The sequence below is a fragment of the Natator depressus genome, chromosome 13 (genome assembly GCF_965152275.1).
Source record: "Natator depressus isolate rNatDep1 chromosome 13, rNatDep2.hap1, whole genome shotgun sequence".
NCBI lineage: Eukaryota > Metazoa > Chordata > Testudines > Cheloniidae > Natator > Natator depressus.
Genome location: NC_134246.1, coordinates 6,545,220 through 6,563,676, shown reverse-complemented (window position 1 = coordinate 6,563,676; position 18,457 = coordinate 6,545,220). Strand labels below are relative to the sequence as shown.

At 44.1% G+C, this 18,457-nt stretch overlaps 1 protein-coding gene across 2 annotated transcripts in view; it reads right to left on the bottom strand.

The window, feature by feature from the left end:
* Positions 1 to 18,457, bottom strand: part of NKAIN4 (sodium/potassium transporting ATPase interacting 4) — an 85,586-nt gene that overhangs the window by 27,364 nt on the left and 39,765 nt on the right. For both annotated transcript variants that reach the window (XM_074969624.1, XM_074969623.1), the window contains exons 2-3: positions 15,598 to 15,735; positions 12,544 to 12,624 (exon numbers count right to left, since the gene is read on the bottom strand). In XM_074969624.1, the coding sequence (XP_074825725.1) occupies positions 12,544 to 12,624; positions 15,598 to 15,735 (219 nt within the window). The remainder of the gene's footprint in view (positions 1 to 12,543; positions 12,625 to 15,597; positions 15,736 to 18,457) is intronic.

Sequence of the window (18,457 nt, the reverse complement as noted above, 5' to 3'; positions counted from 1 at the left end):
CACGTTTGTTCTTTTTTGCTGCTTTCCTTTAAACTACAATATGTTGGAGGTAAATGGTTGCGCAGGGAGATTAGGGAGGCTATAAAATTTTTAAAAACTCAATAATAATGAGTTTCAACTATCCCCATATTGATTGGGTACATGTCACCTCAGGACGGGATGCAGAGATAAAGTTTCCTGACACCTTAAATGACTGCTTCTTGGAGCAGCTAGTCCTGGAACCCACAAGAGGAGAAGCAATTCTTGATTTAGTCCTAAGTGGAGCACAGGATCTGGTCCAAGAGGTGAATATAGCTGGACCGCTTGGTAATAGTGACCATAATAAAATTAAATTTAACATCCCTGTTGTAAGGAAAACACGATAGAGGCTCAACACTATAGCACTTAATTTCAAAAACGGGGACTACACAAAAATGAGGAAGTTAGTTAAACAGAAATTAAAAGGTACAGCGCCAAAAGTGAAATCCCTTCAAGATGCATGGAAACTTTTTAAAGACACCATAAGAGAGGCTCAACTTAAATGTATACCACAAATTAAAACAACATAGTAAGAGAACTGAAAAAGTGCCACCATGCCTAAACAACAAAGTAAAAGAAGCAGTGAGAGACAAAAAGGTATCCTTTAAAACATGGAAGTTAAATCCTAGTGAGGAAAATAGAAAGGCGAATAAACTCTGTAAAACAAAGTATAAAAATATAATTAGGAAGGCCAAAAAAGAATTTGAAGAACAGCTAGCAAAAGACTCAAAAAGTAATAGCAAAAACTTTCTTAAAGTACATCAGAAGCAGGAAGCCTGTGAAACAATCAATGAGGCCACTGGACGATTGAGATGCAAAAGGAGCACTCAAGGATGATAAGGCCATTGCGGAGAAACGAAATAAATTCTTTGCATCGGTCTTCACAGCTTAGGATGTGAGGGAGATTCTCAAACCTGAGCCACTGAAACTATAGTAAAGAACAAAATTGTCAGACACATAGATGAACAGAATTTGTTGGGGAAGAGTCCACATGGTTTTTGTAAAGGGAAATGCCTCACCAATCTACTAGAATTCTTTGCGGGGGTCAACAAGCATATGGACAAGGGGGATCCAGTGGATATAGTGTACTTAGATTTTCAGAAAGCCTTTGACAAAGGCTCTTAAGAAAGTAAGCTGTCATGGGATAAGAGGGAAGGTCCACCTGTGGATTGGTACCTGGTTAAAAGATATGAAACAAAAGGGTAGGAATAAAGGGTCAGTTTTCAGAATGGAGAGGGGTAAATAGTGGTGTCCCCCAGGGGTCTGTACTGGGGCCAGTCCTATTCAACATATTCATAAATGATCTGGAAAAAGGGGTAAACAGTGAGGTAGCAAAATTTACAAGTGAGACAAAACTACTCAAGATAGTTAAGTCCCAAGCAGACTGCAAGGAGCTACAAAAGGATCCCTTAAAACTGTGTGACTGGGCAACAAACTGGCTGATGAAATTCTATGTTGATAAATGCAAAGTAATGCACATTGGAATACATAATCCCAGTTATACATATAAATGATGGGGTCTAAATGAGCAGTTACCACTCAAGAAAGAGATCTTGGAGTCATTGTGGAGAGTTCTCTGAAAACATCCACTCAATGTGCAGCGGCCGTCAAAAAAGCAAATAGAATGTTATGAATCATTAAGAAAGGGATAGATAATAAAGACAGAAAATATCATATTGTCTCTCTATAAATCCATGGTACGCCCACATCTTGAATACTGCGTGCAGATATGCTTGCCCCATCTCAAAAAAGATATACGGGAATTGGAAAAGGTTCAGAAAAGGGCAATAAAAATTATTAGGGGTATGGAACGGCTTCCATATGAGGAGAGATTAATAAGATTGGGACTTTTCTGCTTGGAAAAAGAGACGACTAAGGGGGGATTTGATAGAGGTCTATAAAATCATGACTGGTGTGGAGAAAGTAAATAAAGAAGTGTTATTTACTCCTTATATAACACAAGAACTAGGGATCACCAAATGAAATTAATAAGCAACAGGTTTAAAACAGACAAAAGGAAGTATTTTTTCCACACAACACACAGTCCACCTGTGGAACTCCTTGCCAGAGGATTTTGTGAAGATCAAGACTATAACAGGGTTCAAAAAAGAACTAGATAAGCTCATGGAGGATAGGTCCATCAATGGCTATGAGCCAGGTTGGTGTTCCTAGCCTCTATTTGCCAGAAGCTGCGAATGGGCAACAGAGGATTGGTCACTTGATGATTACCTGTTCTGTTAATTCCCTCTGGGGCACCTGGCATTGGCCACTGTCGGAAGACAGGATACTGGGCTAGATCGATCTTTGGTCTGACCCAGGATAGCCATTCTTTTGTTCTTTGTGTGTGAAAAAAAAAGATCATCCACACTAGCAATTAAACTATTTCCAACGTTGGTTCAAGGGAAAAGTTCCTGACAATGGTTTACACCAAGAGGTCAATTTCATAGCATGGCATGGGATTTAGATTTGTAAACTGGGTAAATTTGCCATAGAAGCCACAGAAGGAGAATAAATATGGAGCACTGAGTCTACTCACAGAATCATGTCTGAACATATCCACCTGGCAAGATTAGAATTAGGATCTACAGCTGAAGTAATAATGAAAAACATTTTTGAACACACACTTTAATTTCCTCTTTGCCTCCAACTGTAAATGTATCTAATAAATTCCCCTCCCAGCTCCATCTGTCAATTTCCACCTCAGTATTCAGATTTATTGCACTTCTGGGTCTTCTATTGACCTCAGTCACTATCAACCTCTTGGGTCAAATTACTCTGACAAACTGACCTCCACTGTGATCAATAGCTTCGTAATTAACACCCGCCCAAGAACTCCACATCATCTCTGCCTCCCAAGCTACCTTTTACTTTGCTTCCCGCAGCTTCGCTGGTTCAGTGCACTAAAGCACGCAGTTCTGAGTGTCACGTGGTGAAACACAGCATGGGTAGTTCAAGGGTTCGACAGGCAATGAGAAGGTGGCACTTCCAACAATAACAAATCCCCCTTCCTTTGGGAAAAAGGATACCTGAGTAACCTGGAATCACAGCTGCAACCCCTGGGGTATTGCTTTGGGGCTTCTAGCTTAAATTTCCCTGCAATTGATGAAAGACAAACTTAGCATTGTTGGGAGAGCAGGGGATGAAAAGATAATAGTAGCAATACTTTGTGGGGAAGTGCTAAGTGCCCAGTGCCACTGGGACCCCAACAGACCTTCCATGTCACTTTGATGTAGACTCAACAATACCTTTTGGTTCTAGCAGCCGACAGGAGAGGGGTGGAAGGATTTATATGTGCCTGTCCTAGAATCTAAAGACCTCTTCACTATAGGAATAAACACAGAATTTACAGTGTAAGTCCAACAATAACTACAGGGCTTCTTGTACTTTCCTCTAAAGCATTTGGGACTGGCTGGGCCATTGGTCCTAGACTGAGACAGGTGATGGGGTGAGAGGAAATAGCAAAAATCAGAGTCTGGATCCAGGCACATCCCAAGTAGCAAAGTGGGCTTGCAAGTGGAGCTGATGTGAACTCAGCTAATGTCTGAACAAGGACAGATTTTGTTAGGCTACCTGACAGACTTTAATTTTCCTAAGCCAAAGCTCATGTATAGCATTAATTCCTAGTTCCCAAGTCCTGAGAAGCCAACCACCCCATTAGGAATCCTATGTAGACTAGCCTGCAAGCCCACAACAAGCTCGCACTCAATAACAGCTCCAAAACTTTTTACTAAGTGTTCTGGGAAGCACATCTTGGGAGACATGAACAATGAAGTCAGAAAAAGACAGCTGCCAAGTTCCTGACATGGGATGTGCTTTGCAGGGGACGGAGGAGGGTGTGAAGCTGGGGTGTGCTACCCACACTGAAGCAGCCCCAATATTAAAAGAAAGACAACAGAGAAAACTCCATTAACAGTAGAGCTTACACAGGATCCTCTGCATTTTGGAAGGGGTGGGGGGGGAATAATCAGATTGGCAGCTGTGGGGTAACAAAACTAACGTAAGGTGCTGGGTGCCACAGGTTCTGTGCTGAGGGACATCTGGGGAGAAGCGTCTAGTAACCAATTTCCCTCCGCTGCAGCCTCTGGAAGCTGCCGGATTTTGATGGGAGAGTCGCTGGCCTGCTCTCTCCAACGGGAGTGTTGTTCCCCCACAGATTGCACGCATACGTTCTCCCCCTCCTTAGAGTTATGCAGTTTTCCTCAAGCTTGCTGCTCCCCCACCCTCGCCTCCTATCTTATACAGTCCCCGGGACACATGATTATGTCCCGTAAAAAGTTCCCCCTTCAGCGAGAGCCAGCCAGCCTGCCCAAGCCGCTGCTGGACTTCCCCTCAACCCTCTTCTTCCCCGACCCCAAGCTAGTGGGCAGATCCGCCTGCTGGAAAAAAGGCAAAACCATGCTCCAGACAAGGACTCAGCTCCAGCTCCTTTGCTCAGGGCTTGCCTTTATTGCCACAGATACAAAGCAATTCAAACAGCCTCACTGCCCCAAAGGGCCTTGTCTCCAGGGAGTCACTCTCTCCCCATTCCCCAGCTGAGTCTGCCCCCAAGGGTCTCTGTCAGCCTTTTGCCTGACTGATGTGAAGAGCCCCCTCCAGCTCGGTCCCTGTGCTCGGATTCCACAGAGGGCAGATTGCCGCGAGAGAGCTGGCAAGAGAAAAAACAATGGGACAGCTTTCCTCCCCTTTGGAAATCCTCACAGAGTCGGCTCTTCCTTCCCTCTGCTGCAGGAGATGGACTTTCAGTCACCAGACATCAGCAAGCCTCATTTTGAACTGAGCCTAGATAAGCGGCAGCACAGATGTCAGATATGGCAAGGAATTAGGCAGGTAGAAGAATGCTAAATATGAAGTCAAAGTGCTCGGTGCTATGGCACACAAATAGCCTCTGCTGCAAGCACAAGCAGAGTTTATGCTATCAGAAAGCAGAAACGACAGTGATGAAGTTGAGTGGTTCCTAGAGAGACAACTCCTCCCCCCACCCCACCCCCGTTTTTAAAGAGTTTCTTGGGAAAATGTGGGCACACTTGCACATTCGAGTGAAGCAGGCAGTCACTCACACGCACAAATGATCAGCCTAATGACCATTATGCTTACACATACCGTGATTGAGAGTGGCCTTGTGTAAGCAGATGCGAGTGACGTTTTGCACACATCATTCTGAAAAGGTGATGAGACATTTTGCCACCAGTGTTTTGGGGTAAGGGACAGGAATGGAGGTGTTGTTTTCTCAGCACACTGAGATCAATGCCATTTTTTACTGGTGCCCCTGGTACCTGCGGTGACCAAGCATAGTAAAAAGGCATTTAAGGCAAACATTTTATTGACCGCTGTTTGCTAAGAAGAATCCCTGGACTCCTACTGCAGTCTGCTAACATTTTGTTTTCCTTATTGCAACACTAAAAAACCAAAGGGGCATTTAATTAGTGTTATATGAAAATCACAGAAGCAGCTCATTAAAAACAGGGCAAAAGAACAGGAAATAACTTCAGAAACAGAGACAAAAGTATTCCAGAAAGCATGTGCATTTCAAGAAAAATTGCAAAAGTAAAGGTAACTAGAAGTGGGAGATGTGTTGGGAAATACTTATCAGTTCCCAGTTATTTCAGTGAGGAACAGAGATCAGTGTATCTCTACACTCTCTCCATTTCTTGACAGGTGGCTATTTAAAGGGTTACTGCTACCTCCTTAGCCTTCAATCTGAAAAGAAATATGAGAGAAGTGGTGATACAAGCGCCCCCTGGAGAGCCCGCTGAAGGCCAGCCAAGCTCACATTTCAATTTAAACTGTCACTGGACCTTGTTGCTGTCTATTTGCAATTCTCCAGCACTGTGGTGGTGCTGTGGGGAGGGAAAAAACCCTAAAAATCTAATACAGTATGAGTTTTTCCTGTTACATCTCCTATGCCTTTATATTAGAGGCAATCCCCCACACCTAGCACCCACAGAATCAGCTTTGGAAAGGTAAAGATCATCAGAGACCGCTATGTTTCTTCGTTCACCAGCTGCCTTCTGAACCCCGCTCCCCCTTTCATTAAAAAGCAGCAGTAATGGCTCTCAAAGCAAGTTCAGCCCAGCCACACAAGCCCTCAGAGCTTGATGGCTGAATAATTTTGCCTCTTAAGTTGGAAAAATGTATCATCAAAAAGGGGAACAATAATTCTTATCTCCTAGCAGTGCCTGCTAAGTGCCTGCATCTCACTGAGGCAGCAAGGGAATTACTTTTATCATTGCTTAGACTCATGTTGTCTGTTCACAATGCTGTAGTAATTAAAGGCTAAGTAATGGATTTCTATTCTCTGAATTCAGGAGGAGGAGTAGGGGAGTAATTATTATCAACAGTGCGTTTCCTCTCACCTCCAGCTGATAACATTTGCTCAGTACCAGAGCTATCCCAGAGCAGCTCTACCTATTCTCTTCTTGAATGCAAATAACTTCCATGATGTCTAACCCAAATTATGCCCCTATAAATCAGGTGATCAGAACAGTGTTGGTAGAGAGTTAAGGCCGAACGTCAGGCCTGGGTGGGAAAATTTAAAAATCACCGTTCCACGACGAACAGTTTCCAGATGAAAAGAATGAACAGAGGCAGGTTTAAAGGTGAAGCCCAGACACTAACTGCCTCTCAAACATGTTTCAGTGTCCTGAGCATATGATGAATAATCAATGTGGCAGCTGAATAGACAGAGACATGTACATTTTAACAACTGGACTGTAATTATTAATTTAGATTGGCATTTCCCACGAACCTAAACAGTGTGCTTGTGTAAATGAGCTGTGTCTTTATGCCCAGCAAGTGGATCTAGAAGTTTATTGTGATATTTGGATCTGCAGCCAAGATACCATGGTGATGCAAGTATTATAACCTGCGAGCTAGACTGATGCCTAGGCAGAAAGAAGAGGGAGAATGTGGAAAGTCAGGAGGAAGAGAAGCAGCAGTCTGGAAGTGGAATCTCAGGAGTTCCACCAATTGCAGTGATATAGAGCAGCTGTACAAAGCGCTCAGAGAAACAGTATGTCACCATGATACTGCAAGTATGCTCTGAACAGCGAGCAGAGACAGCCAGGAGCCTGCACCAAACCTGCAAGGAAGCACATCAACGTCACATTGCTGAAGATGAAAAGCAACATTTCAGTTCCAGGTCTTCCATGTTTCTTGTCTGACCAAAGCATGGTCATAAAAAAAACTGGCACAGCTGGACCTGCTTTACAAAGACCTTTCAAAAGATCATTGCAAGGTAGCAGGAAATGCTTTATTAGACCTTTGTCTGCCAATCCATTTGTCTGCTGTCCGCCTAATGAAGTTCTGGTGGACAATATTTCATTCCTTTTATTCTACGAAGAAAAGATATCAAAATATGAAAAATGACAAGGAGTAAAAAAGAATAATCACAATTGTCAAACTGATTTTCTGGTTCAAGGAATAAGGAAAAAATGTAAAATACTCAGGAGAGAATTTTCCTTTTGGACAAAAATAACTCATCTTGATTTGGTGTCAGATGAGTCTCGGAAAAAAGGAAATGAAGAGGGTTCAGTTTAACTCCAGATGCAACATCTGGGTCTAGATATTTGGAACTGCCTGTATGCTTTTGCACACACAGTTACTGCAATCATGCACCCATTCACTAATCACATGCCCAAATGACTTGTTAAATGCATGTTTATTGCAACTGCACATGCAAAATGGGTAAAAAAATATGCATGGATTTTTGCATGTGCAATTATGCCTATGGTTTTGGAAATCTGGGCTTAAATGGCTCAGGGATATTAGCAGCACTTTTGCTACAGTTTATAGCCACCAATCTTTTCTCTCTTTAATGTTTTGAACCTTCGTAGATAAAGTATCAAAAAGAGAACCTCAGAAGGCTTGGAGGTTACATTTGGGCTAACATTAGACATTTCAGATGCTTCTCATTTTTTCGGGAGGCTTGCAGAATTTAACTGGAGACATTGCGAGACTGGCTGTTCTGATGATATTTTAGCATTTTCTTGGTCAACACCAGGATGTAAGGGCTACTCTAGAAATATGCTCCGTGAAAGGGGAGTAAAAGACAAACGGAGAAGGAAGGAAGGAAAGAGACAGAGTCTTGTTTTGAGCTGAGGAGGCCCCTAGACACGGGTGTCAAAACACTTACCAGAGACTGTGGTTTCGTCTACTCTGTGAGCTAGACGTGTGGTTCTCGGCTCCCACAGACACATTCACTAGCACGCATTTGAGCTAGCATGCTAAAAATACTAGCATGGGCTAGCTGTACCGAGAACAAACATGACCTAAGCCCATGGGTACATGCTCAGGGTGGCTAGCCGGTGCCATCGCTTCCGCTGCTTGTGCTAGCATGGCTACACTTCTGTGTGGAGTGCACAAGCTCAGACAAGAGCTAGTGCAAGTATGTCTATGCAAGAGAATCACGCTCATAGTGTAGATGCAGCCCCAGAGGAAGACGACCTTCCCCCATAATTCACAGAAACAAACATGCGCCTAAAAACTTGCCGGTGTTCTACAAATAATGTTCAACGGTGGGGACTGCAGCAACATTTCACAGTACAAATAACGATGTTCTATAAATAATGCACAACAGCTGGGTAATTTCTCTTCTCTGTTTCTCTGCCCCTCTCAACCACCCTCCGCTCTCGCCGCACCTTCCCAAAATCAAATCTATTCACCAGACCACATAAAGAATATACAACAATGACTTTCTCTGCCACAAAGACACGTAGCAGTTTCCTTGTTGCTCATATTTTCACCTCTCCAGGCATATATTAAACTTGTTAAAGCAGAACCAATCAAGGTTCTTTTCCTCCTTGTCTCCCCACCGGAGTCATCACCTGTCTGAACTGTACAGGGCTGTCATTACCAGCTGCCATTTTAACAAACTCCATTCTTTCTAGCTCGCTGCCCTTGCTGCATTTTGTCATTATAAATTAACCAGCTGCTGACACAGCTATATCAGCCAGGCATCTGACAATACATCATTGCCAGAAATGAAAAGGAGAAGCACTGGTGTGGTCAGAAATGCTACATGGCTTCCACACCCTGCCCCATATATCTTATAGGGGCTCACCTGGAAAGACAGCCGTAGGGACAGGAATCCCCCCTCAGGTACACGCATGCAGGGATACCTGCCCTACTGTGGTATCACCATACAGTGTTCCTCAGCAAATGGCTGATACTGCAATGCTCTTGCCATCTTCCAGAGGTGGTTCATCCAGTGAGCTCGCAGCGCTGGGCACTCTCCTGAATACAGACAGTTCTTATGGGGACTGAGCTGAAGCCCATTCAAGTCAATAGGAGCCTTTCCACAGACTTCAGTGAGCTTTGGGTCAGGCCTGTGGAGGTGTAGGAGGATGTGGTGTTTCCCATATAGGCCAGGATAGAAGCCTGTCCACATGCAGAGTTGCATCAGCTTAGATGTGACTTTGAACCGACTTAGTCAAACCGGTGCAAAAAGGCTTTGTGGACACTTTGATTTCAGTTTAAATTAAGTTTATTTCAGTTAATCTTAGGTCGATTAACCTTGCCTACATACAAACCTATATCAATTTAGTTAGATCAGTGTAAAGTCCTGCATGGGCACACTGATTTCAGTTTTAGAGTGGTTTATTTGAGTTTAACTTAAACCTGTTCACAATCAACTAACAATAAGCTTAAAAGCAAAACAAAACAAAGCAACCCTAACAACTCAAAGGGATAGAATAGCATCCTCACAGGGATTTGCACTCGTTCAACTAAATAGTTTCATAGTCACATACCATTAAAGTTTATCTGTGTAGTTAAGCCCTTCGGAACAGGTTTCAGCTATGCTGAAATAAGGGAGTCCATCCAGGGGTTTGCACCAGTTTAAACTTTGGGTTTGTCTACAATGGAGCTGCAAGATGTAATTTCCAGCTTGAGTAGATATATGTGTACCAGCTCTGATCAAACTAGACTGCTAAAAGTGGAAGTGTAGCTATGGCAGCACAAGCTGCGGGAGGGGCTAGCCACCCCAACTATAATCCCATTTGAGACCCAAGGTACATACATGGGTGGCTAGACCCTTGTACTGCTGCAGCTACATGTCTATTTTTAGTGTGCTAGCCCAATCAGAGCTAGTGTGGGTCTGTCTCCTTGAGCTGGAAACTACACCTCCAGCTCCAGTGTAGACATACCCTAAACCAGTGCAAAATGTGTGCATAGACAACTGCTAGGTGCACTTATCCATCTTGTTCACACAGGATAGTAGAGTCCCCATTTAGTGAGGTCTCTGGAGAGAAAGAGATTCTGGGACAATGCATCTTTAAAGTCTCCTCCTTTAAACCACGAAGCACACCCAAAATTCTACCTGAAATCCCAGAATTCATTTCCACAAGCATCCCGTTGACAAGATCTCTCATTTGTTTGTTTATAGACATAGTTTGCCATTCTTGGGATGCAAGCAGTTTCTCAAAATTAAAAAAAAAAAAGAGCAAAATGGCATTTTTTCAAACAAAAACAATTTATGAAAAAAAATCAGAGCTCAGCTGTAAATTATTGTGCTCTTTGGTGAAACCAGCAACATTTTTTATTTTTGCCAGTTGCCACCCCCTCCACGGTGGCAACTCTGTTACAGCTCCAAGGGAGAATCCACCAGGAGACAATAGGTGTTATGCAGTGCAGCTGAAATCTATAAACTCTTATTCACACAAACAGTCCCCCACTCATCTGAGTAGTCCCATTGGCTAAATAAAGATCGGCAGCAGTAGAAACAGAATCAGATAAAGTTGCGAGCTTTGCTAAAGTGTCCCGTGAGACAAAGGTAGTGGGTTAAAGCTCATTGAGAGGTGGCAGAATGGCGTTCGTATTATCCTGTTTGTATTGCAGAATCTTTTTCCCAAAACGGTAAAACTCAGATAACGTAAAACAGGTCAAGGGTAGCAAAAGTACATCTGAGATAGCCTACTAGAAAACATGAGAGTCAGTCAGTGAACCATCAAAGGGACAGTTTGATCTGAGTTTTACTGTTTCCAGAAAGGTGCTTTCAGACTGTTACTAACCAAAACTAGATCCTTTTATCTAACTGATTGCAGCCAGTGTTGAAGTTACACTTTGGACCAATGGTAATCACTGGTCCAGGCAAGAGCTCCCTCTCAATGAGTTTCTATGGCTACCTCAGAAAATAGAGATTAGTTGGGGAATTCGGAAATGAAAGTTTCTCCTATCTGCAACGGGCTTTTTGTGACCACTCACTAAGTTAACATAAACTCGATGAAACGTAGAGCAGTTCCAGTTAACGTCTGTAATTTAGACACATGACCTGAGAATTCAGGTCAAATGTAAAGTGTTGTAAAGTGAACCAAGCTCTTCTAACCACTTTGAGCTAATTAAGCTACAGCAATATTCATTAGAAATTCACTGCTTACAGCCCAGGCTCGGGTTAGGAGCTGGCTCCAATTGCCAGTATTTCTGACTCTGTCCTTATGCAGCAGACAATAATATTTAGCATCTTTCATCTTCAAAGAACTTTGCAAATATTCACTAATTTAATCTCCACAACATCCCTGCAGTGGGCACCTATTATTATTTCTATTTTTAGATGGAGAACCTGAGGCAGGGAAGTGCCTAGCCTTTGATAAGCAGTCACCTATGTTGCCACATGTATGGAGGTACCACAATAGATCTACCTGGCTTCCTTCAGCTTTACTCCTCATATAGGACACAGAAGGGGTTTTACTGAACTCTCCAGAGAGATATAATTGGGAACATGGTGTCCCTGTTCCTAAACTGTCTGAAGGCCATTAGCAGGGCTAAGGGTAGAATAAAAAGAGAGAAACCCCGCTGAGCGAGTTATTGCAAGGAGTTTGGTTTAACCCAGCTCAACACCAACTGGGCTAAAGTCCCTAAATGTATTCCTTCCCTAGAGCAAACTCAGAAATGCAAACAGTACAGGGCAATGCTAATGATTCCCCAGAACTCCCTGCTTTGGAGTCTGATCAGAATAAACCCTTATTTCTCTCCCCTCAGAGCAATGTGCCTTTCTTCTAAAAAGTGTTATGAACCCTCAACAGGCTCAGCTGCAACCTAATTAGCTCACAGCCTCCCAGAGTTGCCTCTGAACTCAGGCTAGGAATTAACCCCCTCTCATGCAATGGTCCCCCCTGCACCTTTCCCCAAGGTCTCTTTCCCACCTTCAGTTTGAAATATTATTTGATTCCATTGTGTGCAGGGACTGCTGATGGCGGGGGGGAATCAAACCACCATTGACACTTCTGCTAGGGGACTCCAAGACATTGGCCCTTGTTTTTATTATTTATTATGTACTTTTTACAAAATAGTAACAATGCTTGCAACATGTGTCTCTCCCCCAGAGAGCCCCTAAGCATCAGGCTGCATTAGTCTATGCAAGAAGACAGCACACTTCCCCTTTTTCCTCTTCAATTTTAATCATCAAGAGGGCAGGCAGCATTTTCTTGTGGCAAGTCCCCTCTCCCACACTCTGTTCCCCAGCAGGTTCCCTTCCATTTCCTTTGATGCACAGGCTGTTCTCCAATCAGCCAGGCTCACATTCCTACTCACCTTTGAGAGTCCTCCCACCTCCAAGTAAAAGCAGATGATGAAGATGTTCCAGGTGACCCAAATTGCAGTCCAGATGGCATACTAGAAAGGAAAGGGCAGGGGGGAAGAGAATTAATGAACATTGGGGTGCTCTGGGAAGCTAGCATGCTTTGCATGTGATACAGCTGGAGACAGTCAAATGCCCCAAATCAGCCTCACAGTCACTTTCTGCTCTTCTGGCATTTGACTAGATTTCAATGAAGCTATACGTCTCTGGTGGTTATGGATGTTCTTATCTGGTTCCCAAAAGCAGGGTTCATAGGCAGCAGGCTGCATCTGTCCTGCTCTGCAGCATGGCATGTTAATGCAACACTGCCCCCCTATTCCCAGTGAAGGCTCCCTCAGCTGGGATCAATCTATGCATCTCATTGGTGGCAGTGGAGCTGTGCTGATAAACACCAGCTGAGGATCTGGCCCTGAGTTTTCAGCTGGCTAAGCTAGGTTTGTCAGACCCAATAACATTTTAACATCAGGCCCCTGCTGGCTCCGGCTCCGGCTCCCCTTGTAGGGCAGGGGTGTTCAGTACTCACATAGCAAGTGGTGGGATGGGTTAAGGTGCCTCACGCTTCTCTTACAACAGCCTACTGAGGAGAAATGACAGACTTTGGAGCAAGTCAGATTCATCTCTCCTCAGCTTGAAGATAGCGGCTTGCAGCGTGAGGCCTTTGAGGGCAGAATAAGGCAAAAAGTTGGGAGGAATGGATGGCTCCTCAGGGCTCCAGCTGAGATCCGGATGACGTCTCAATTTCAAAACACCACCAGACAAATAACCTGGGCACTTTTTTAGACCAAAGAGCAAGTGCCATGGGCCTCATTTCTAATTCCCGTGACCTGCTCCTCTGAAGGGTGTAGTTGTTATGGAGATGAGTGACACAAACACGCTTAGAAATACATAAATGAAAGAAACAAACTCTGCCAGCCAGCCAGCAGCCTGTGGGTCCCTTCCCTTGGGCACCAGATCAGCAATTAGAGCAGTGGTTCTCAGACTTTTGTACTGATGACCTCTTTCACACAGCAAGCCTCTGAGTGTGACCTCCTGCCTCCTTATACATGAAAAACACTTTTTTATATATTTAACACCATTATAAATGCTGGAGGCAAAGCAGGGTTTGAGGTGGAGGCTGACAGCTTGTGACCTTCCATGTAATAACCTCATGACCCCCAGTTTGAGAATCCCTGAATTAGAGGCATGGGGGCAGAGGCTTGGAGGAAATGGTGCAGCAAAACCTAGCATCCTAAGGGAAGAGGAACAGCTGGTCTCAGGTGTGTGAAGTAGAAAGTGAGGCAAACTCAGTGAACCCACTGTATCTGTCTTACTGACCTGTGGCTGGAAAGCCCTGCTCTCCTGGATTCCTACTTATCCTGACTCAAGAAATGTCCTCAGCTAAGCTTTCTATGCAGCTGGTAACTCTACATATCAAGTGTGACCAGAATGCATTTTTGTGTGTTCCGGGAAGTTTGTTAGTTGATTGGGTTGACTTTGAATGAAGTCTGAAAGCTGTCAACATGTAGGGAAACTGAATAAGGACAATGTCTGTAGAAAAATCCCAAATTGCTCAGAAAAATACTATTCAGACCCTTTTAAATGAACTTCCCCTGACATTTTCTATTCCAGTGCTTAATGGTCTTTCACCCACGTCAACAGGTACACTTGTGCTAGAGGGCCCCAGTATGAGGCTAGGAGGTTGTCAGACAGCCCAAGAGTCACAACCTGATCTCCATCTTGTCAGCTTCCACAGAGAGAGGTGACTGCAAACTGTCTCCTGCCAAAAAACCTGCCAGCTGGCAGAAGTTTATTATTAAAGGCATAGTCCCTGTCATTGAGGCTTTTATCTGTCCAATAACTGACAGTGATAAAGCAGAGCTGAAGGGGAACATGAATCATAGAGTGTTTAGGTCAATTATAAGGCAGTAGATCCTGTAAAGAGAGGAGCTTGCTGGCATCAGAATGTGATTCTAAGTATCTAAAAATATTTCTGAATGTTGGTTTTCAAAAAACATGTTCCAGTCAAACATGGTTTCTCACCAACAATGAGCAGAGCCAGAAAATGAATATTCCATTCCAGGAGGCTTCTGAAAAGATCCAGTGGTCACTGACCATGAAAACTGACCGGCTAGTATAACCAAGGCAGCATTGCAGATCCTCATGAGTCTCAAACTTGAGCATCTACTTATCAAAAAGAGATGATCTCACAGACTTTTAAGGTCAGAAGGAGCACTGTGATCATCTAGTAAGACCTGCACATTGCAGGCCACACAGCCTCGCTCATCCACTTCTGTAATGGATCCATTACCTCTGGCTCAGTTACTGAAGTCCTCAATGATCTTGTGATTAAGACACAAGATTGGGACTCAGGAGACCTGGGATCATGTCCAGTTATAGACAGTCAGTACCCAGCTCTGTATCTGGGTCAGCACCCAGTTCTGCTGCAGACTCCCTGTGTGACCTTGGACAAGTCACTTTTAAACTCTCTGTGCCTCAGCTTTCCCATCTGTAAAATGGAGAAAATAATGCTTCCTTTCTCCAGCCCTTTGTCTGCCCTGTCTATTTAGAATGATGGTTAAGTCTCAGTGGAAGAGATGCTCTCTTACTATGTGTCTGTATACCACTCAACACTATGGGACTCCAGTCTCAGTTGGGGCCTGTAGCTGCTACTGTCATACAAATAATACGTATGATTTAATCTCTTCCAAAAGTGCTGAGTAAATACAGCAAAGAGTAGAATAAATAGTGTGCTCTTTAAAGCAGCACAGACAGGTACAGATTAAACAAACACCTGCCCGGGATGGTCTAGATAATACTTAGTCCGGCCATGAGTGCAGGGGACTGGACTAGATGACCTCTCGAGGTTCCTTCAAGTCGTACAATTCTATGATTCTGTGTGGATAAAAATCCCTGATGGTTGAATATCTGTGCATGAGTGGATTGGTTCCAGCCTTAACCCAGTGCCCACAAGACCCGATCATGGACTTGGCTGGGTAATTGTAGCATGGAAGAAAACGAACGTTACTTACCACCACTATGTAGCGTGGCCTATACTGAATAGTCCCGAAGAGGCCAAGGATAACGATGATGATGTGGAGGAAATTGGCAAGAATAGGAGCCCATTGATATCCCAGGAAATCGAACACTTGTCTCTCTAACGCAGCGAGCTGGAAGAGAGGAGCAAACGATGAATTACAAATTCACAGCTTGTTGCAAGCCTTTTAATGTTCAATCTCAGAGTCACTTCATCACCCCAGCTGCCTCTGGTGTTTTCCATTTATTTGTTCACCTGGGTACATCCACTGGGATAGCACGGGGAAGGAAGGTAGTCCCCTCTCCATCAGAAGCACTGCCCTCCCCCCACATATTTAGCTCTTTTCAATGCTAATATATTAGTTTAAGGTAAAATCCATAAATGGTTAGTGCTTTACGTCTAGATTTTCAGAACAGTCAGTGCAAAACTATGTGCATTTTGGGCACATGTTTTTACCAGCACTGTGCACATAACCGCAGTCAGTGTATCCAGCTAGTCTTATAGCTGGCCATCTGTGCATCAAATTGCTACATAGAGCAGGCAGCTATATGTGCAAATTAGACATGCAATTGCACAAAAACAAACAACCAACTTCCTCCCTCTAAGTCTTTTCATTGATATGTTCACAGCTCAAGCAGGGTGGAGGCGAATGGGCTAGTGCCTCCTCCCATCCCTTTACTCCACGCCCCTGGCGCATACACTCTCCTACATACAAAGTATTGCTCCATCCCAAACACGCTATGTCCAAAACTGCGGCTGGTACCAAATCCTTAGGAAGTGGGATCAGCTACAGCAAAAGAAAGGTGCCTAATGGCATAGGGGTCCAGAGTACAATTGGTATTTATTTTTTACCCACAAACCAGTTGCCAAAATGTACCAGCAATGCCCAAGATTAAGTGTAGCATAATAGCCATTATTTTCTCCCTCACTTGCAGGGGGTGGCCTTGAGCGTCCAAAGGTCTTTTGCCATCTCCAGCTATTAGGATATATTATACTAGCTCTGTGCACTGAACTCTTCCAGTGGATGCATCTAGTCCACTCCGCGTAGTCACATCTGAAGCAGAGCCTCTTTTCCCGGGTGCGCTCTGCACGCAGCTGGGCACCCGGCAATGGAACTTTGGCAACGGCTTAAAATATTGGGGGATGGTCCTTGTGTCCGCGTGAGCTAGCTGCAGGCCCCAGTGAAGCAGCACGATGAGGGGTGCCACCGTTATCAAATGACCACTGTTCCTCCTCCTCCCTGGGCGACAAGGTGGGGAAATCATTCATATGCCTCCCTGTGGCTTGGAATGTGCCAGAAATGGAACTACACCCAAAGGAATGGCAGGCAGACACTCTGCACAGGAACACAGTTCTCTTTCCTGAGACCGCTAGCTCAGATGACAGCGGGGAAAGTTCAGAAGAATCTGTGTTTCAAAGGGGTAAATAAACAGCGTTGCTGCTTACAGGAGGAGATCAAAAAGCATGGCCGCTAAGCAGTTTTTCCTCAATGACAGCTCTCTGCATTGGAGAAGGGGTGCCTGAGAAGCAGGGGGTTGGGAGAACTGGCTCAAAGTCAATTTGTATTCTACAAAACAAATTAATCTCCCCTTTGAAGTAATGCACGCTGTCATATTTTGATCAATTTTAACTAACTGGAAGGTGCTGTGAAACGTGGCAATGCTGCCATTGTGCTATCAGGCTGTGCCTTTGAAATGGGAACTGGAGAATACTCCTCATTTCACAGTAGTTCAATTTGGTATCCTCCCATGAGTGCAAAAGATTTTCTATATCTCACCAGAACCAGTCATAGGTTAAACGCTTAATCTTTTTAGTAGGGAATTAATATACATACTATAATGACATTTAGAATTCCTGAACCCTGATTGGCTAGTAACAGGTCACTTGACTGTGACTACTTCATCCAATCAGGCATTTAATTGGCTTTGTGTGTGACATTAACCCTGGAATATGTACCATATAGAGCCAGCACCACAGTATATCAATTAGCTGATTAGACAAGGGGACACAATGGGGGGTGTGTTGTAAAGAGATAACACCCTGCCTTAGGTGCATTAGGATGAAATATTCAGCTTTGCCTCTTGCCTTCAGCCACTGTAAGAAATGGACAGATATAGATTCTACCCAACAGTGCATTATTGCCACTAAGAATTGTTCTTATTCGTTAAAAAAAATCATAATTTGCCTCTTCAAAAAAGTGTTCCTTTTTTTACACATTTCCCAGTGTTGTCGTTGCAGGGGGTAGCTAGCAACAGCCATAGATCACCATCTCCTTCCAGCAGTGACTTCTGTTGGGTAGTTTAATTCACAGGAATCTGGCAAAATGGGTCTCATGCCATCTCTGTCAGATGGAATGATCCCAATAGTCTTGGGGACTGATTCATGATTGCTCTGTAGCTGCAAAGCTGCCACCCAGGCCTGCAGGGACTGTCCCTGGTGTAAAATGCAGAGCCAGAATGGCCTCCTACAAAGAAGACTAGCACAGAGGGTTGGTAATAGAGGGAGGTAGGGGTGGGTGGGTGTCTAATGCATTGGCAGTTGTGAGCTGTTGTAATGCCCCACATGGGCTGAACTAGCCCCCACCAGCCCCTAAATAGCAGAGGCTCCTCTTCTCGGTTCCTGTGCTGGCTCCAGTGCTGTGGCAGGTGTGAATTCCCCATTTGTCTCTAAGGGTCAATTCATGCAGTCTGTACTCCAGACAAAATTCCCAGATGGTTCTGTAGTCCTTATCCAGGCAGGATTTTGCCCTGCTATTTTAGGAGTTATGTTCATCTTCATACTTCCCTTTCTTCTACCTGCTACCTCCTTTGTACCCCTAGCTGCTTCTGTCCCTGCTTCTTCCACTGTGATCGGCA